General features: G+C 41.9%; 3 protein-coding genes across 3 annotated transcripts in view; 1 reads left to right on the plus strand and 2 right to left on the minus strand.

Moving 5' to 3' along the window:
• Nucleotides 1-21,084, plus strand: part of LOC119912596 (zinc finger protein 721-like) — a 343,224-nt gene that overhangs the window by 14,197 nt on the left and 307,943 nt on the right. The gene's annotated exons all lie outside the window — the stretch shown is intronic.
• Nucleotides 3,177-11,186, minus strand: LOC119912638 (zinc finger protein 501-like). Its single transcript, XM_038731922.1, has 4 exons — nucleotides 10,958-11,186; nucleotides 7,942-8,007; nucleotides 7,741-7,803; nucleotides 3,177-4,643 (listed from the first exon to the last, which is right to left on the minus strand). Exons 1-4 carry the CDS (start codon nucleotides 11,048-11,050, stop codon nucleotides 3,615-3,617), a joined length of 1,251 nt encoding a protein of 416 aa, XP_038587850.1. The 5' UTR covers nucleotides 11,051-11,186; the 3' UTR covers nucleotides 3,177-3,614.
• On the minus strand, nucleotides 14,340-20,435 carry LOC119912673 (low affinity immunoglobulin gamma Fc region receptor II-like). The gene is made up of 6 exons (XM_038731961.1): nucleotides 20,247-20,435; nucleotides 19,326-19,361; nucleotides 15,518-15,778; nucleotides 15,192-15,440; nucleotides 14,941-15,117; nucleotides 14,340-14,824 (listed from the first exon to the last, which is right to left on the minus strand). The coding sequence occupies exons 1-6, from the start codon at nucleotides 20,380-20,382 to the stop codon at nucleotides 14,712-14,714; spliced, it is 972 nt and encodes a 323-aa protein (XP_038587889.1). The 5' UTR covers nucleotides 20,383-20,435; the 3' UTR covers nucleotides 14,340-14,711.

A 21,084-nucleotide genomic window follows, 5' to 3' on the forward strand; every position in this document is an offset into this window, starting at 1 on the left:
CATTTCATTTTCAAAGACAGTCTGCTCTATAGTGGACTTTATTCAAATGCAATGAGTGAAACAGCACCCCCAGTCTATTGCATTTACATGTCCATGTACTCATGGTCTTTTTAGGTCAAAATTAAGATTAAAATGCCATTTTTTAACTATGTGACAATGGAAATGAGAAGACCATTTGACATTACATGTCAAAGTCTGTTCTATGGTGGACTTTATTCAAATGCAATGAGTGAAACAGCGCCGTCAGTCTATTGCATTGCATCTACATTTACAAGCAGTTTTCCAAGGGACACAATGAAAATGAAAATGCAATCTGTCAGTCCTCTCATCAAGTCGGGTCCTCAGTTAAGACTTACCTTCCTCTTCAGTTGGAAGGCCACTTCAGGTTCTCATGGTTCGGTTGTGTATCTACCATTACACAACACTAGGCTGTAACTTCACAACCAAATGAAATCTATCAGCCGAACAGCTCAAGGATGGATCTATACCGACCTCAAACTTGGAACCTGTAAGTTTTGTCATTTTTATGTAGCTTTTCTGTTTTTTTGAACACTTGCCTGTTGAACTTGGCGTTAGCATATCCTGCAGCTAATGTGGCTAACTGTAACGTCAAGCTATTTCTGTTGTGTATTGAGACATTAAGCCCACACGCCGTCACCTGTATGTGCGTCTGTTGCTGCAGTAGCCTATGTAAGTTTACCTGGTAGATCCATGGTACATGCAAAAAACATTAACTTGCTCACACCCGAAAGCTACAACATCAGTGTCCTGCTGGGCAGTGTCAAGCCCAGGTCAATACAAACCCATTCTCATTCAGAGATATACTTCACATTACTGCAATACTCATTGTTTTGCCTCCAAAATAAAAGCTTGTTTAATGCAATCTTGTATTTGAAGTTGAACCAAGCTTTTACTTTGAAAAACTCTGAACGACATTAAAAGAGTCTGTAACCTGCTTGACACACCTGTGGTATCCAGTATTTGTGCATTTGACTCATAACAAAATATCACTGTAGCAGCAGGACAGAGGATCAGTGACCTTCTACAGGGAGAGCAGTGATTGGTGGTTATGTAGGGACTGAACCCTTCTATAGAATTTGACTTCTAACCCCTTGTTTTGTTACTTCAAAATAGTCCTGTACCCTTCTATAGGTTTGACCTTTTATTTTGCAGACTCATACCCCGCTATGGTACCTAACAGATACCTAAACATATCGGGCTGGGTCACTCTCCAAGCTGCTGCAGAGCTTGTAATTGATGCTGAACTTCTTGATGTAATAAACTTTTATGATCAAGAACGGTGTCAAGCAGGTTTCCTCTCAACACATCATCGCAGCATTATTGTTCGGACACCACATACCTCTGAAAGAGCCGTCAGAGACAGTGGCTGTTTGTCAATACAGAGTTCGCCAAGTTCAGACTTAGGTACTTTAAAGCTCAGACTGAGCAAGTTCGGCTCGGGAGTACAATCTCCCAGGAACGGGAGCACGCAGTCAGTCATTCAGCTATTGGAACGGCAGCGGACTTGATGACGGCCGGACCTATTAGCAGGCGGGACCTCACATCTCCGAAAACGCAAATTTTTAAATCAGCTCTTTCTTGCAGGGCCAGGTAAAAAAAACAGCACCGTGAGACACAATCCACCTCGGGTAGACTGCGTGAGCTTAGAACAATGTTCAGGCAAAGGTGGTTGCAACTTTGTGCAGCCAGAGAAAAACAACTGCCTGAGCCGGACTCGGCACCTGCCGCCACTTTGCTCCCGCGAGATAATGTCATGTCATGGTGATGTGACATCATGGTGACATTTTGCAGCGGCAGGTGTTCTGCCTGCCTGCCGAGAATTGCATGCACCTCGCGTGTGGTAACGCTCTTTTATGCTGGGAAAAGGGGTGGGCGCAAATCTCGGCAGGTACGTTAGCCTACAACATCTGTTCTGCCAAATTACACATCCACCTGTAGACACTTTCCTTTGCCACTCTGTTTCAGAAATAAAGCTACAGCAGCGTAGGCTGCACCACTAAACTACTGTAACATTAAACAGGGGAGCTGGGGAAAACAGTACAGCTGCCTAGGAGAGGGCAATGAAAAAACGGGAAGGTTAGCATATACGGTCCTGAATGTTTCAGGAAAGAAAAAGTGATAAGGGCTAATTTTATTGTTATTTCAGTTCAGTCTCTTCTTCGGCCAAAAGGCTTCTCTCTTCTTCCTTTTGTCGCTTCCACTTCATCTCAGCTGAGCTCCAAATAAGAAGCCAGGGAGGCTTGTTGGCATCGTCATGATTAAATGTGAAGACTAATTATCTACATAATATTCTTATTGTAGTTCAAATCTCTTCTGTATTTTAGAGGCTCTTCTTTTACGTGTAATATGATTAGGATGTAAAGAAACAAGTGCACATAGGCTCCATTGTAATAGAAAAAAAAAGCCAGTGTAGAAGGATAATAATCAAAGACAAAATTTAATTTCCAAGATTCATCTACAAAGTAAAAAACATGAATATTCTCTGACATTATAGTCACACATTTATGAGAGAAACTTCTCTTTGCAAGTCTGCAACATCACACACACACACACACACACACCTCTGTCATGTATTATACATGCAGTGGAAAGTTATATTAGAGTTCGCAGTCGGATTTAGCAGTGAGGAAACACTCTTGAGCTTAGCCCACAATCACTATCATGCACTTTAGAGACTTTGCCATGGATTGATGGAAAAAAGGGCACTTCTTATATACTTTGAATAAATGACTGCACCAAGGAGATTAAAGCTCTGCACCACCATCTCCATAGTTAACTCTCATCTATGCAGTGATGTCTGCGACTCTGCTTTATTCAGGTCTCCATAAACATAATTTATACAAATACATAAACCAAATATTTGATATGGTCTGAACAGATGGAACCAGGTCCCAATATATTTCCTTGAACAAATAAACAAGTTACAGCAGATGTTTTTATTGAATTTATTAAAATTAAGAATAACAGAGTGATTCAGCTGAAGGGAGGAGCTCATATACCCGAGAGCGATTTGAGAGTCCGAACCAGAGAAACATAACCAAGACATTTAATGTTAGAGAATAATTATGAGAAAAGCCTTTCTCAGCCTTGAGTCCATTTTTCAACCACCATCTGTGATACAGTGACCCAGAGAAAACATTGCTGTTAAATGTTAAATGCATCTGCAACTTACTTTTTACAAGTCAGGTCTTCAGCACTGTCTCCCCCTCCCTGTTGTTAGAGAGTTTGTGAGTACGCTGCTGCATGCAGAGGGAGGAGCGGGGCTGCGCAGCGAGGAAGGGAGAGCAGCAAACGCTGGCAGGACTTAACAGGAATATTAATTAACTCAACATCAAACTATATTGGTATAAACTGTATTGTTTGATTTTATCTCTCTCTCTTTAATCATATCGGAATACCTCATTATACCAATAGACCAGCCAGCCCTATTATATCATCTGATAACATCGGCATGCCAATAAATTGGTAGAGCTCTAGAAGCCGCAGTAAAAAACATGCTGCTCAGAATATAAAGTTACTTTTGTCTAATCCTCAGCCTGTAGAGAATACAACAACACAGCATCAGGACATGAGGAGGAGGCTCTGAAACATTTTTACAACAAAGCAGCATGACTGCGTTGGTGCTTTTTAAGGGAACTACCATGACTAAAAGTTTTCCCACATTGTTCACACCAGTACGGCTTCTCTCCAGTGTGAACACGTCTGTGCTGTGCTAGGCTACTCGATTCAGTGAAAAATTTCCCACACTGTTCACAATAGTATGGTTTCTCCCCAGTGTGAACACGTAGGTGTTTTTGTAGGTAACTTGATGTAAGAAAAGCTTTCCCACACTGTTCACACCAGTACGGTTTCTCTCCTGTGTGTCCCCGTAGGTGATCTTTTAGGTGAGCTGATGTAGTGAAAGCTTTCCCACACTGTTCACAACAGTATGGTTTTTCTCCAGTGTGAACACGTTGGTGTTTTTTTAGGATACTCGATGTGGCAAAATATTTCCCACATTGTTCACACCAGTACGGTTTCTCTCCAGAGTGAAGATGTCTGTGTCTTTTTAAGTAAGTTGATGTACTGAAAGCTTTCCCACACTGTTCACAACAGTGTGATTTCTCTCCTGTGTGAAGACGTATGTGGCTTTTTAAGTTACTCGATGTTGCGAAAGCTATCCCACACTGTTCACAACAGTATGGTTTTTCTCCAGTGTGAACACGTTTGTGGTTTTTTAGGGAAGTTGATTTAGCAAAAGCTTTTCCACACTGTTCACAACAGTATGATTTCTCTCCAGTGTGAAGACGTAGGTGGGTTTTTAGGTAACTTGATGTAGCGAAAGCTTTCCCACAGTGTTTACACCTGTACGGTTTCTCTCCAGCGTGAAGACGTAGGTGTGCTTTTAGGTTACTTGGTTTAGTGAAAGCTTTCCCACACTGTTCACAGCAGTTTGATTTCGCTCTAGTGTGAACACCTAGGTGGTTTTTTAGGTTACTTGATGTAGCGAAAGCTTTTCCACACTGTTCACACCTGAACTTTTTCTCTCCAGTTTGAACACTCTGATGAATCTTTACTGATACAGATCTTGTGAAGGATTCGTCACAGCGGTGATGTGTGTCTCCGTCTTTTCCTCTCCGTTTCTATATCAGACAGACATACATACAGAGGGAGAAACAGTGAGTGGAGCGAGCGATCTAGAACCACAAATGACATTTTGAGCACGTCTGTGGAACATAACCCACGATGTTCAAGTATGACTAATGCATTACCAGTTTTGTCAAAGTGTTTTAACAGTCAAACTGACAGCCACAAAATCAACGTGTCATAGGCTGCTTTCAGACTGCTGGCTGATTGATAGGATTGTTTTGCTCAAATTTGGCTCAAATCTGATTTTATTAATTTACAGTGTGGATAGCCCCAGGTACATGGACTCGGATCTTTTCCAGTTAGGATTTAAGACACTTTCATATGTGGTCCAACACAGTACAGGTTGATTTTTTTTAAATGAGACCTCATTCTAGAATTGATAAGACTCTAGAGCAGCTGTTGACTAGGACTGCAACTAATTATTTGTGTGTGTGAGGCAGGTGCAAAGCATACTTAAAAACAATAAGAATGTTCGTGGTTTTTTACAATCACGATGTCGGCTCAATGTTGTGATGTCTGTCAGGCATCGTCCATCAGCCACAGTTGAACTGACTTAAGACCTTTTCACACAGGAAGCGATTTACGCACCTCGTAATTCATATTCAATGAGAGGCGAGCGTGTAAGAAGGGAGGCGCGGGCATTGCGACAGGCGTAGCGACAAGCGGGCGTGTTCCCGTGAAACTGTCGCGGTCATGCTCGTCTCACGCATAAGCCCGCGTACAGAAACCGCTGAGCTACGCAGAGCGACCCCGTGGGGCCAGGCGACTAGCCTACGCAGGCGGAGTGTCGCTTTCCGTGTGAAAAGGGCTTATAGCACAGTGAGATGTTAGCTAGCACTTACCGCCTTCACTTTAAGGTAGTTGGGGAAACAACGGACAGCACATTTACTGCCAGACCATCAACTTACTCACTCACTTTCTGCCGCTCTCTTGTTCAAACATGTAGGTTTGTTTTGACAATAAATTAGTCCATTAATAATTGGATTACTGTAAATAATTAGATCAAAGTCATTGTTATTAAAGCTTTTACATGGTACGCAATAATCTGATTTCCCCTTTAATTGATTTAATAGGTAACTTAATATAGGTAACCAGATATTACTTGTTATACAGCGTCACGACTCAATATACCTCCTGGGCAGAGGTCTGCGCTCTAGTAAGTGCATACATTATAAGAAATAATTGACAAAAAATTATGATGCCCTGATCAACATTAGCAGCACTGATTTGAATATAAATATAATCAATTATAGTTGGTGTTGTTGATTTATATAGTTTAGTGAGTACTTTTCCTTGAGTAGCCAAAAACTGTACTCGAGTAGAAGTAAAAGTAGTCATCAAAACTTAGGTAAAGGTAAAAAAAAAGTGAACATACACTTGTATTTATTTCAAGCCATCATCTCCGGATTAGATAACCTGCCACATTTACAGCAGTCAGTATTCCCACTGTGTATCCATCAAGTGTGAGTACAAAATACTGCATTAATATTATAGTCTGTTGGTACTCCAATAAGTAAAGACTGTTTAAAAACAAATTATTTTCTTGTTGTCTCATATTAAATTATGATTTGTCAAACAAAACAAATAAGGAAATAATTCTGCAATGTTTATTAAATAAAAAAAATTAAAATACAGGTGTGTTCTCTTCTTCACGTTTACCTGAGGAAGATCATCTGTGGTTGAAAAATTACATCAGTTACATCCACATGCTCAGACAATCCCTGCTACCTGTGTGTGCTAATCCATCCTTTCAACCATATTCTTTGTCTTTATAATTGCCATCTTTCGAACGACAAACAACAGCTGTTTCGTGTGCAGGTTCGGTCATTTCCCGTTTCACATTTCACGTGTGTTTTCTTGATAAAAGTGGTTTGAAAACCAGCGCCGCCAAGCAAAAGTACTTCTTAAATGACGCATCGATGAATCGTTGAAATAATCTATAGAAGCTTTGAATACTAAAATCGTCGTTAGCTGCAGCCCTACACCAGTTTACTTTCAGATTGTAACTGATGTTCTCAACATTGGACAAGTAGGCAGTGATAAAATACAGCTACCAGTTACTTTCTATTCAGCTAATGTTAAGTTACATAGCAGCCAAAAGACGCAGCCTGCTGTTGAAGCTTTCCTGCTCAGCTCGTCTGAAGGGGAGGGGGGGGTGTTAGCTAACTTAGCGCTAACAGGCTTCACTTTTTCAGCAGGTGGGGAAACAACAGACTTTTTTTGGTCTTGAGAAGCAGACACACTGTAACCAACACTGTACATTTACTGCCAGAATATTTACCTCCGCTCACGTTCACCATCACTTTCTGCCGCTCGGACAATCAAACACTCGCTACGCACCTCCTGATTCCTTACAGGAGTTACACTGTTATAACAGCATCTCTTACGTAGATGTTTTGTATAGAACAATGAGAGAAAGCGAGCCAAGCATTGAGTGTTGCAGTGTGCGAGTGAAAACATTTGTAGCGCATAGTTTAATTATTGTGGGAAATTTTAGTAGCGGCGGTGCACCACATGACTGCTGCACATACGGGAAACTCTGGCAGTAAAAGTACAGATTTTTGCCATGGTAGCAACCTGTCAATCATAAGGTAGTCCCGTCCTAAAGCATACGCTGCATTATTGTCTATTTTCTCCTAAATAGGACCATTATTTATTAAATGAACATCATGCTGTGTTGAAGAAGACTTGAAACTAGCGACTGAGACCTCATTGAAGTGTTTACTGAGGTAAAAATAAACTGCTGTACAGATGTTGATTTCCACCTGTCTGTCACATCTGCAGCAGCAGCTGATCACTAAGGAACTCACTATTCAGTGGACCGAACAAGTTAATGGTGCTAAATAAACTAAACATATTTATGGAGTGAAGCGTGGGAAGTCACGCATCATGCTTTTCACTGTAAATCACTGTGTCACATGTCACAAACACAAATTCAACAACACTCTCGGCTGTTAAAACAATAGAGAAGGCATGTCTACACAACTGTTGGTTGTCCAACAACCAATAAGTCTGTTTTTGTTGTTAACTCTGTGTTTAAAGAAAGACAATTTAACTGTGAGTGTCTGTCTGTTATCAGTTGTCTCTAACCTGTTTGTTTCGGGACTCATTTACTGATGATCCACTGGGGTCAGAGGTTGATGAAACGAGGGTCTGAGAGGAAAGAGGAAGAAAAAAATAAGTAACATCATCAATAGCAAACTAATTAAGCCAGTTACTTTCATAAATATCATCATCAGCGTTGTGACAGATTGTAATTTGTACTTCAAGTGTGCGTGCGTGCCCACTCACCTTGTACTGATTATGGAAAAGGCTTTGGGAAACTCTCTTTACCATATTTTGTAGCTTCACAATGCTCTAAAGAAAAGAAAAACAGAAAATCATCAACAGCTCCCTTTGTCGTCAGAGAGCTTATACCTAAACTAAATAATCCATATTGTTGAATTTGCACTTTGATGAAAGGACTATTTTTTGGATTGCAGTTCATTTATGTTGACTGCTCCTTTTCTGGTTAAAATCCAGTAACTCAAGAATATGTCAAACATGCTTTTATTTCTGAAAACATGTGACGCATTGTGCTCGACTCATATGTTAATATGGCTAAAATGATCGACTGCACATCCACAAAAACTTTATAGCGATATGTGCTGGATACCAAACATATTAACAAGACTCAGCCCTGCCTGAGCAGGACCTGTGCTGGGGCGAAATAACACTAAAAAGTCTAAACTATAATTATAATAAGTAGAATTAGATATTGATGAGTTTAAATATTATTCAGGATTGCCTAATCCTGCGGTAAATTCTATTAAACTGTTGTTTCTTTGATTAATTCCACGTCACTGATGTGTTGTGATAATTACAATAACAGACATTAATTAGGCTACTTTACTTAAAACTTTAAATGTTTCTGACATGGATTAATTTAAATATTAAGTAATGCAGTATGATAATAAAATGTATTTCTGCATCAGTGAACACCTGAAAGGACTCACAGACCGTTCAGACAGTCACAGGTTGTAATTAGATTCAGCTGTTCTCGCTCATACGTGGGCGTTAAATAAACACAAAATATGAAACATCCGATCGTTACATGACTTGCAGTTTAACGTTACGTTACCATGACAGCAGCGGGGCAGAAATGACTTTTAACATGAAGGCTTATTGCAAGGGAGGAGTGTCAGTGGGGGACTCGGGCCTTGTTAATGAGGCTAGTTGGAGACGGGAAGACGCTGTTTTTGTGATGAGAGGTTTTGGTGCTGATGGACCGCAGCCTCCTGCCAGAGGGGAGAGTCTGAAACAGTTTGTGTCCGGAGTGGGAGGAGTCAGCTGCAATCTTTCCTGTTCACCGAACAGTTATCGGGACATTAACAGGAGAGCGTTTGCATGATGAGATTTATCAGCTTTAGGCCTATGAATATGAATAGCATTTATAATATAGCCTATCAACTAACATTACTTATAGGCTGTGTTCGAAACGGGCTGAACTGCTGTCTCAGAAGGTGTCTAACAGGAAAGCGAGGCATCGAGTGCTGTTCCACATTCTCTTACTGTCTCCTGAGATGCCTTCAAGCTGCCACAGTAATGGCCAGTTTTGAAGGCAGCATCGATGGTGACTTAATGCTGACTATTACCCATGTAGCAGCACGGCTGCGGCCGCCATAGCTTTCGCAAACTCGTCAAGATGGCGGATAAATAGGCCAAATTCTTACACAAATACATGTTTTTAAAAAGTTTTTAGTAGTTTTCTCGCTTCGATTTTTGAAAAACTAACGAGAACAAAACACTGAACTATCATATTAGCCTGTGACTGTAAGCAACCTAGTATTATCAGTATGATTTCTGAGGCATCCGTTAGCCATTTCGCTTTTCAATAGCTAGTTATCTGATGCTAAGTCTAGCGTGTCTTACATACAGTCTATGCTCTCTTCTGACAGCCTTCACTTGAAAGTGATGCCTTCTGAGGTAGCGGTCTATTATGGTATCGAGGCAGCGAGGCACCTGCCTTCTGTTTCGAACACAGCCATAGTTTTACTTTAAGCTAGGCTATGAAGGAATATAGTAGCGCACAGAAGCCGGTGTCGTGGTTACCATCTATAAAGCGCCTTGCGTTTGCCCGCGGAGCGCTTGTCTCCGTATCTGTTCACATCAGAAGCACAGAGCCACCCTATCGGGCCAGGTTAGTATACAGGCAGAGTGTCGCTTCCTGTGTGAAAAGACTTTTAATCATGCTTTATCATTCAACTTAAACCTCTTCAAACTATATTTTTTAATGTTCTGCTTCAGCCTCATTTTTATGGCTGAAAGCGTCAGTTATGAGTTATTGAGATGAGAACGCGTTGGTTAGTCCTGCCCAAAAGCATACGCTGCTTTATTTCTATTTTATTATTTATATATTGACTTTTAGACCCAGAGGTTGCCGCATGATTGAGATTAGAGAAACAACATTTGACAACCACTCGTCATGTAACTCTGGATTGGACAACTGCAGGATGTTCAGTTTCTAATTATATATTTTTTAATACTAATGTTTTTGCACTGGCCCAATCGGGCCATCGTACCGTGTACATGTACGTGTACCTGTATATCACAACCACGTCCTACATGTACATAATAATCATCATTATAATAAGTTATTCCTGCATCCTTTGCCCTCTGCTCACTGCACTATTTGTCAGTCTGTCTATATTGTTCTGTTTTTGTTTATAGTATTTCTGTTCTCTATTCTGTAGCATGTGTTTGACTTTATTATAGTTTTTATTATAGTATTATTGTATGAGTAAGCACATTATGAGCAATGTACAATCCAGAGTCAAATTCCTCGTATGTGTGCACATACCTGACAATATGATACAAAGTCTACATGCTAAACACATAAAAAGGTTTAATAAATGTAAAAGTGGATTCAGACAGCAGCTAAAATGTCTAACAGCTTTCACAACAGTAAGAGGAGCAAAACACGGAGCACCGGTTGCTCAGCAACTTAACGTTCAGTTAACTGCCGAACCGGAAGTTTGCTTCAGCGTCGTCCAGTCTGAGCTAGCTAAGTTAGCTCGCAAGCTAACATCAGCAGGCTACATGCTACAAGAGACCTCCTCCTCCTGCTCCTCCTCCTCCTCCTCTCCGGTTTCCGACCGTCACATTAAGTGTGGGTTCTGTAGAGATACGGGGTTCTGATGGCTCCACTGTTGAATCCTGCTACATTACATCTTGTTTACAGTCAATATGAAGCTACGTGTCGGAACCAGGCCGAGCTAACGCCACGTTAGCTTCTTGTTAGCTGCTAGCTGTGTTCATGAACACTGACCTGAACATCGGTGCTATCAGAGCTCGAGCCTGCTGTTTGTCCTCCGGGGACGTTGTTGCTCCGGGGCTCCGGGTCCTGGTTGTCCTCCTCCATCCCGCTCTTGGTCCTGGTCTCTGAGATCCAGCAGGTCTCCTTTCTAACTGTCGGAGCTCTTCAGATACAGGAGCGCTGCGGGACCTCGTGGATCGCAGTGTTCTCGCGCCATCTTAGAAGCACGCTAAGCCCCCCTTAGTTACTGTTGCTAAGTGATAAATAACATTTAGCCGCAGTGTCGAAAAGTGATCGTCTGCCGAAAAGTGATGTTTGGTAGGCCTATGTGTAATATATTTGTTTATATTTGGAAAACGGGCTGTAGCCTAATTAACATGACTTACTGCCAACTAAGATATAAAATGAAGACAATTTTGCTATTATCCTTATGACTCTGCATTATTTTACTTGCTGTGTAGGCCTACCAACCAACCCAGTCCTTTTTACCTGTTAAAATACCTTTAAATTGCCAATACAACTCATAAAATGCAGTATTTCACTTGCCAGAAAATGATTGAAGCCTTTTGTTATTGACTGAAAGGTTATTTCTGCCCTGAAATTAGTTGATTTCATTCAGAAGATATATTTAACAGATTATAGCTCACCTAGTACTTTTTACCTCTTAAAATAACCCCTTTAAATGGCCAGTACAACCCATAAAATGCAGTAGGCTATATCACTTGCCAGAAAGAGACTGGGCAATACAGCTCCAGCAGACGGCAATCACTTTTCGGCAAACAATCACTTTTCGGCACGACACGCAGAATCCAAGATGTTGAAGCTTTTTGTCCCGCAGATTCATGAGGCAGCGTTACTTTATTAGTAGCTGGAGACTCTGGTCTGTTCTCCAGACTCCAAACAGCCTTAAAAACGAGTTCTGCTGATTTAGCAGGAGCAGGTGACAATTTAAAGATTTATGAGGTTGTACCAGAACAGGTTTACATGGTTTAATTTTCAAAAAACAACCTTATTTTTTGTCACGTTGCACATTGCTGCAGCTCCTCTTTTCACCCTGTGTGTTGTTGTCACAGTGTCAGGAACAGCTCCTGTGCAATAACCCAGTAACCCTGTCTATAATTAGCCATCTGTTTCCAGGGGCCTCGTGTATAAACGCTGCCTACGCACAAAAAGGTTACGTACGCTGTTTTTTACGCACACGTTGGGTGTATGAAAATGAACGGAAAATGAACGTGACGTGAAAATGTGCAGACCCTCCGCAAACTTTTGTCTGGCTCTTTCAGTGAACTCCAAAGTGGCAAAACTCACCAAATGTTTCAAAATAGCGTTTTCACTCCTGTTACTGTGCAGATGTCAATGAAGCAGTCAATCAAAAACCTAATTATGTCCGTTCATACGCAAAAAAAGTTTGATCATGTATGTAGTGGTTTAATATCAAAATAAAATTGAATGTGAGAGGAATCGATAACGATGGTTCTCACATAGGCCTATTTAATTTAACTCCGTATCACATGTTAACATTCAAACCAGCAGTGTTATTTGTGCTCACCTATAGTTGCCATAACTATTCCATACTGCGCCTTTCAATTGTGGAAATAAAGCACAAGGTCACTAAATGGTCGATCTCCCACCTGTAGGCGGATTCATCCCCACCAAAGATGAACCCAATGAGCGTGGTCTCATCTGCAAACTTCAGGAGCTTGACAGACTGGTGACTGGAGGTGCAGGTGTTGGTGTACAGGGAGAAGAGCAGATGGGAAAGAACGCAACCTTGAGGGGAACCAGTGCTGATGGTCCTGGAATCAGAGACTTGTTTTCCCAGGTTCATGTGCTGCTTCCTGTCAGTCAGGAAGTCTGTGATCCACCTGCAGGTGGAGTCAGGCACGTTCAGCTGAGAGAGCTTGTCTTGCAGCAGGGCCGGGATGATGGTGTTAAAAGCAGAGCGGAAATCCACAAATAGGATAGTGGTGTAGTCCAGGTGCTGGAGGATGAAGTGAGGGGCCATGTTTACTGCATCATCTACAGACCTGTTGGCTCTCTAGGCAAACTGCACAGTGTCCAGGAGTGGGTCTGCGATGGATTTTAGGTGGGACAACATAAGGCGTTCAAAGGACTTCATAACCACAGAGGTCAGGGCAACAGGTCTGTAGTCGTTTAGTCCGGTGGTCCTTGGTTTCTTGGGGACAGGGGATGATGATGGAGGCTTTGAAGCAGGCTGGCACATTGCATGTCTCCAGTGAGGTGTTAAAAATGTCTGTAAACAGCTGATCAGCACAGTGCTTCTGGGTGGATGTGGAGACAGAATCCGGCCCAGCTGCTTTGCGAGGTTTCTGCCTCCTGAACAGTCTGTCATCACAAGGATGAGAGGGAAATGGCTGGACTACAAACGACGTGCTTCTTCACTTTGCAAACCTATTACATGCACAAAAATTTGGAAGATTTAATTGTACTTAATATTTGTAACCCACAGAAGACAATCCACAAACGTGTACTATGATTTATGTTGTACGTAGTAAAAATGTTTTATTTTGTCTGATTTAACTGTGTTTATTGTTGATGTACGATCGGAAGTCTGTAATGGGTATTTTATTTTGAAAATTGACCGTTTCTCTGCCGTTTCTGTGTCTGACTTCCTGCCCTGTTCCTGGGACGCTTCTTCTTCCTAGGCAACTGCCCATGTCGCCTATGCCACAGGCCGGCCCTGCATCCGGGCAGCAAAAACAGAGAAATAAGGCAAGAGCAAACAAAAAGCAGATGCAGCATGATGCTGACAGACGGCTTGCCTTACACACTGGCGCCATCTGATTACTGCATGGTTTATATTTATTGGTTTTGAAGTGTGGATCAAGTGGACTGATGGGAGACAGCTGGGATTGATTATGTCACACACCTTACGGTGCCTGATTGGAGGAGAGAGGAATTGGCTCTGGTTGAACTGATTGTGTACAGGTGAACAAGACAGGGGACAGAGTCTAGATAGAAAGAAGAGAATGGGACGTGCAAGAGAGCCGAACAGGTGGCATGGCAAACCACAAAGAAGAACAGAGGGAGGAAGCATAATAAACTGTTGTTTAATGAAATAACAACAACCTTACTGGGCTGCTGATCTTCCATTATAGGAGGACTGGTTGTTTGACTTTGTGACTTTAAAGTGAAAACTATCATCTGTTGAACAAACTGAAGCTCCTCTGCTGCCTCCTGCTGGCTGCTTCCTGTCACTGTCAGTCTGTTCGTCCCTCAGGACAAACTGGACATTCACATTACTTGTACTTTACTTTCTACTTCTACTTCCATCTCAGAGGGAAATATTGTACTTTTACTTCACTACATTTATCTGACAGCTTTAGTTACAACTTACTTTACAAATTAAGATTATTACACACAAACACATCAACAGTTTATAAAATATGATGTTTAATTATAAATGAAACATCACATTTTTCACTTTATACAAGTACAGCTGAAACCATGAAAGTCTGGAGGTTTCTTTTGACCCCAAGAAGACTCAGAGGACAAAGAGTGGGCTTTTGTTTTCCACAAGTGATGCAGTTCATTAGAAAACATGATATTTAATAAGGAAGTGAGAGTGAGAAGACGATAAAGAGGTTTTCCACCTTTGTAAATCAGCTTCCACCGCTTGTTTTGGTGCTGCTGCATCAGAATCTGAAGTAGAAGTTAAAGGTTTGTGACTGATCAAAACGGGACGTTTCACTTTCATCATCTTCGATTGAAACCACATCTCTTTTTTCTTTGATTTGTGAACAGCTCAGAAGTGACGCTCTGTGGTGACAGCGCTGATGATGTCATCATGGCCATCAACCAATCCCTCCTCAGCCTGGGTGGAAGGGGTCATCACCATGGAAACAGGCAGGTCATTTCCTGCAGTCAGAGCAGGTTAGAAAGAAAATGTTGATCGTTTACAAGCTTCTATTAGAGACTGTCAATCATCTACACCAGAGAGAGACTGATTGATTGATTAATGATTAATGTGTTACCTGTGGCCCTGTGTCGATATAAAGACACCATGAGGACAGTGGAGATGCAGTACGGACAGAACACCACCAGCTGGCAGACCAGTCTGAACACAAGCTGGAGGGGGTCTGAGGCACGGGGTGGGGCTCCAGATGTGGGCGGGGCTACAGAGGTGGGCGGGTCTGTGGTTGTAGGTTTACCTGTAGAGAGAATCCACCTGGTCAGGTGAATCTCTGGATGAAATAAGTCCTGAAATCAAAGGAAACCTCCTCACCTGTGACAGAGATCCAGCTGGATGGAGACTCTCCACGACCTCTGATGTTACACTTGTAGAGGCCTTCATCAGACTTGTTAACATGGTGGATGGTCATGTGACCTGTAGGCTCATTCCTGATGAGGGAGCCATCTTTATAGAAACCAGCTGGGAGGTTGGAGGGAGGGATCTCTGTTTTACAGTGCAGAGTGACATCCTGTCCCTCCATCACAGGGAGGACAGGACTCTGCAGGATCACTGGTCCACCTCAACACAGAGACAAACTACAGCATTTCATCATTTACACACAGCTTCATCAACACTAACTCCACAGTCTGATCTTACCAGGACAGTGATGTTGATGGTGTTACTGGTTGCTCCCTCTCTGGACTCACACCAGTAAACTCCACTGTCCACTGGGTCGATGTAGCTGATGTTACAGGAAGAACCAGCTGATCTTCCCCAGCCAGCTCCACACTGAGTCCTGGTTTCTCTGGTTGTGTTCCTCCTCAGCGTCCATCCAGCAGAGCTGTCGTCCTCCTCACAGCTCAGAGAGACAAACTCTCCTTCAAAATGCTGAGAGCAGCTGGGACTCACAGTCAGAGAGGCTGGAGGGTTGACATGACACACTGATGATCTTTTGCATTTTTGTTAAAACTACATAACCCTTTAAGTACAACAAAGAAGAAACCCTGAAACCAAAACCTGAACCTGAAGCAGCCTCTGTGATGGTTTTATGACAGCTGTTGTACTTATGTACATGTTGTAAATCACAGACACCACTGAAGGTCAGAAAACACGAGACACCTTTCCTGAACTTTAAGTGCCTTTAAAACTGAACCTGAACACACTCAGAACATGAACCCTGGTCTTGGCAGGGGTGGGAGAAACATTCAGATCGTTTATCTAAGTGGTAATTAACCATAATAATACAATCCATGACGAAGAAAAGTCCTACATTCAACACTGAATTAAAGAAAAAGTTTAAAAGCTTTAGCTTTATCAGTATTATAAGTAACATGTAAAAGTAATGTAAAGTAAAAGTACTCATCATGCAGAGTGGTATGTAGTATCTCATAAAAGTGAGCACACCCCTCACTTCTTTTGTAAATATTTGATTAAATCTTTTCATGTGACACTAAAGAAATGACACTTTGCCACAATGTAAAGTAGTGAGTGTGCAGCTTGTATAACAGTGTAAATTTGCTGTTCCCTCAAAATAACACATCACATCACAGCCATTAATGTCTAAACCGCTGGCATCAAAAGTGAGTACACCCCTAAGTGAAAATGTCCAAATTGTGCCCAATTAGCCATTTTCTCTCACTGTAGTCATGTGACCCATTAGTGTTTGTAGTGAACCAGCCAGCTGAAGTACCCCAAAGCAGGTGGTTTGCTCCATTGCCAAGTGCTGTTTGTGCAGTTTCGGCCATAAAACCTCCGGTGAAGTTGAGATAACAGACTCTATGCATGACTGTTAAAATGACAATATTAACCTTGTCCAGAGACTCACCTCATCCTGAACTAGGCTTCCCCTTTTAAACTTCCCTTATTACCCTGTTTGAATTAAATAATCTTTGTTAAGTTACTTAGTGGCCTGCGACTTCAATTTGAGTAGTTCTATTACTACGAAGGTCTTTTTAATGCAAGCAAAAAGAAATGTTTTGAGAGAATATTTATCACACTGCAATCAAAAATCAAGTTTGTAATTAAAAATAAACAGGCCTTTTTGTGTCACAAAAGGTTTTTATTGCTATTATGTCATATTATTTGATTGCAAGTTCTTGCGAGTCAGAAAGTTTTACAAGTCAAAAAGTTTTGCTAGTCAAAAATGGTCAATAGAAGAGATTCTATTGGTGGGTTTGACTGACCAATCATGGGTTTGCATTTACCACATAGTCACGCCCACAATCCCCTCGCTCTGATGGCTCCGTCAAGCCCTCAGCTCTACTGGAGACGGCGTAGTAACGTGTACAGGCTAGATGGAGGTAAGTTGACGTCACTCATTTCAATAGAAATGCTTTTAAATGTACTATGGCATGATTTAATGATTATTTATATTTACCGTTGGCAAGGTCACGCAGTCTATCATTGTCTCCTTTTTATATAATGACATGGATAACAGTTAGCTAACGTTAGCCCTCTTTACGTGAAGCTTGACTGGTAGTGCATTTGTGCACTCGGACATGACTATAGCTAGGTTGTGGTTAGCTACTCATGTTTAACACATTGTGCATGATATCAAGCAAAACTAGTTTTCTGTGACTGTGGTAACTGAAGTTTCTGGTCACACAGCATAAATTAGACTTAAGACCACTGACAGACAGACTAGATATTTTGCTCTCGCGCTTTGAAGTAGTGAAGCGTTATTTCAGTCGAATTAACTTCTGCTGCTCCACCAAAGATCGGACCCAGCCACGTGGGTTAGTTACACTAGCTGTGACACTGAGGACATCAACCAATGAACCAAGCCACGCTAACGGCTTATCACTGGAAGTTTTCTTCAACCCAAGCCGACTAGGACGGATCTCCAGGACAAACCTGCTAGTAAAACGTCGGTCTTGGCGTGCCAGGCTGCTGAAACTGTGGACACCAAGGACCTGAGCGCTAACTAGTCATGGGGCCACCCGAACACAAACCGGCTGAGAAACCAACAGGCTGTAAGGCTGCTCAGTGGATGTTCTTTATTTTTAATCCTTTAGCCTAAAACTTCTAGCCTTAGTTAACTCAGTTATGATCATATAACTTGTGTTCCTTAGTTCTCTTACTCCCAAATTCTTTCCACAATGGACCAACTAAATTCACCTTAAACTCTGTTACTCTCATTGATTAACTTCTGGTTGTTTAATGATTATTGCTGTTTGTCTTTGATATATTTAAAGTTTAAAGTTAGTTAATAAATTTCACCTTAATCACAGGAACTGTGTGTGTGTACTGTTTAAATCCAGGTCACTTGACGGAGGATTCACGGCTTTGATATAAGACTGACTGATTGGTTAACTAACTGACTAAGTAGGTTTGCTACATGTTACACAATCTCAAGTGCGAATGGGGAGCAGGTGTGTTAAAGTTGGTGTTATCGCTCTCACACTCCTTCACACATAAAGATGGCCTAAGCTATAAGAATATTGCCAAGACCCTGAAACTGAGGCCAAGAGCATACAGCGATTCAACAGGACAGGTTCCACTCAGAACAGGCCTCTCCATGGTGACTGGGCCGCAGGGCAGTTGTCCAACATGATAACCCTAAACCCTATTGAGCATCCTCAAACGGAGGGCAGAGGAGTGGAAGAGGACTCCAGTTGCAACCTGTGAAGCTCTGGTGAACTCCATGCACAAGAGCGTTAAGGCAGTCCTGGAAAATAATGGTGGCCACACAAAATATTGACAGTTTTTGTAACAGTTACCAGTCCTCTACCAGTGTGTACCAGTTATTGGGGAATGTCTGAGGTGACAATTCAAAATAAAAAATATGTAGTGTAATATAATGCAGTAAGGCTGTCAGGCATTTTGTATTTCTGTCAGATATGTTTCTCCTGTATATCAACTTTTCTCATTTAATTTAATCCCAGTTGAGTCTACATACATGCAGGCATGCCTGATGTAGCCTTGTTAGTCTTTTTAAATGTGCATGTGGAGACACAGTCAGAACATCTGGGGCTTTAACTGGCGTACCTGGTTAAGCCGATGGGGTGCACTCACTTTTGTTGCCATCGGTTTAGACATTAAAGGCTGTGTGATGTGTTAATTTGAGGGGACAGCAAATTTATACTGTTATACAAGCTGAACGCTCACTAATTTACATTGTAAAGTAGTGTCATTTCTTCAGTCTTATGTCACATGAAAAGATATAATCAAATATTTACAAAAATGTGAGGGGTGCACTCACTTTTGTGAGATACTGTGTATGTTTATAGCAACAGAATCCTAATCTGGCCCCAGTGTGAGGAACCCAGGTGGAACTGAGTCGTGAAAAGTGAGTCTGCTGGGATGAAAAGCCTCTTAGGTCCTGTTATTAAGAGACTGACTGATCTGTGAATGTAGAAACATCTTCACTGATCATCCTGATTTCCCAGCTGTGTCCTCAACACTGACTTTTCTGTCAGGATTTGTGAGACAGTGAGTTTCAGACGCTGGCAGAAGGAGTTTACTCACCTTGGTTTGTTGTGCAGCACAGCAGTGAGGCCAGAACTAAAGAGAAATCACACTCAGGTTGGTTTGAGGTTTTACTGCAGACACAACAACTGTACACCTCAGAGAAGATGGAGACCCTGATCCTCACTGAACACTCACAGTATCTTCCAGCTTTAACATGACTGTGTGTTTCAGTCTTTGTCCCTTTAACATCCAGTTTAAAGCTGGTTTCACTTCCTGCTCTTAAAGGTTGTATCAGAGTGAAGTAAGAACAAAGTCTGAACAAACTGTTAAACAATGATCTTCTTTCCTGTTTGCTCGTCACATTTCTCTGTAATTTCAGTAACTTCTGACTCTCTCTGTCCTCTATTGCTTGTTTTGGCTTCACTGATCAATAAACTCTTCTGTCTGACGTTTTCCAGACAGTTTGATCCTTTATCTCACCTTTATACTTCTCCAGCTCAGCTCACCTGCTAACTGTGTAGTTACTGAAATGTGGACAGAACCTAAATTGGATTAAAAATGATTCCCCTCCCCTTCTCCACCCGAGCGGGAAAACGACTTGCAGCTGGCCTTCCTATCTTCTCCTGCGCACTGGTTTATCTCTCGTCAAGGACAAGGCCAATGAACAGGACTTTTTTTTAACAACATAGTCAGTCTGAAGCCGCATATTTCACAAACACAGACTCATTATCTTACTCGCACCATACCCCCCATGTGACCGCATGTAATGTGTGTTGTCTTGTGTATTATTATGTATTGTATGTTGTTATGCCATGTATACTATGTAGCTGTCTGCATTAATTATTTTCTGGAAAGCGAGTGGCGGCGCTGAATATAGCTGCGGCCCGGAGGCTTGCTCCAATAGAAACAAATTTCACTGTGTACTGTGCATGTGTGACAATAAAGCTACCTATGAACCTATGAACAGATTGTACTTACAGATCGACCACTGAAGAGATGTTTGTCCCATCGTACCACTTGGTGATGTGAGATCGCACTGGGCTTTTTTTCTCTCAGAGCAGTTCAAACCACAGTTTCCTTTTTCTACTTTACTGTCCAGTTTCCTCTGCTGCATTTGGCAGTAAACTTACTGACGCTGATAGTTTATAATAATAGAGATGAACACTCTGATGAAAATGTTGTTTTTCTAGCTTCCCATGGCACAGCTCCAGCAGATCCAGCCCTCTCTGTGACCACAGGTAACACTGACCTTCTGATCAGAGTCTGAAGCCATGCTTGCAGCTCTGTGAGGCTGTACTTTGAGCTAAATACTAACATCCAGTGTGCCCCCAGAAATTTTTCCATAGGGGGGCCAGATAGGGCCACGAGAAATCCAGGGGTGGCACATTAAAACCAAAAGCCATAACTGAAATTCAGGACCTCTACCATGCTGTTGCAAAGTAACTGGTTTCGAGCACGGCATGTAAATTTCTGTTAGTTTCTCTTGTGTCCCGCTACAGTGACCACAAGTGTTTCTTTTGTCCCACTACACCTGACCACAAATGTTTCTTTTGTCCCGCTTCAGTGACCACAAATGTTTATTTTGTCCCGCTATAGTGACCACAAGTGTTTCTTTTGTCCCGCTACAGTGACCACAAATGTTTCTTTTGTCCCGCTATAGTGACCACAAGTGTTTCATTTGTCCCGCTACAGTGACCACAAATGTTTCTTTTGTCCCGCTACAGTGACCACAAGTGTTTCATTTGTCCCGCTATAGTGACCACAAGTGTTTCATTTGTCCACTACACCTGACCACAAGTGTTTCATTTGTCCCGCT

The sequence above is a fragment of the Micropterus salmoides genome, unplaced genomic scaffold (assembly GCF_014851395.1).
Source record: "Micropterus salmoides isolate LMB-PRFRI ecotype aquatic unplaced genomic scaffold, ASM1485139v1 Ms_hic_scaffold_2, whole genome shotgun sequence".
In the NCBI taxonomy this organism is placed as follows: Eukaryota; Metazoa; Chordata; class Actinopteri; order Centrarchiformes; family Centrarchidae; genus Micropterus; species Micropterus salmoides.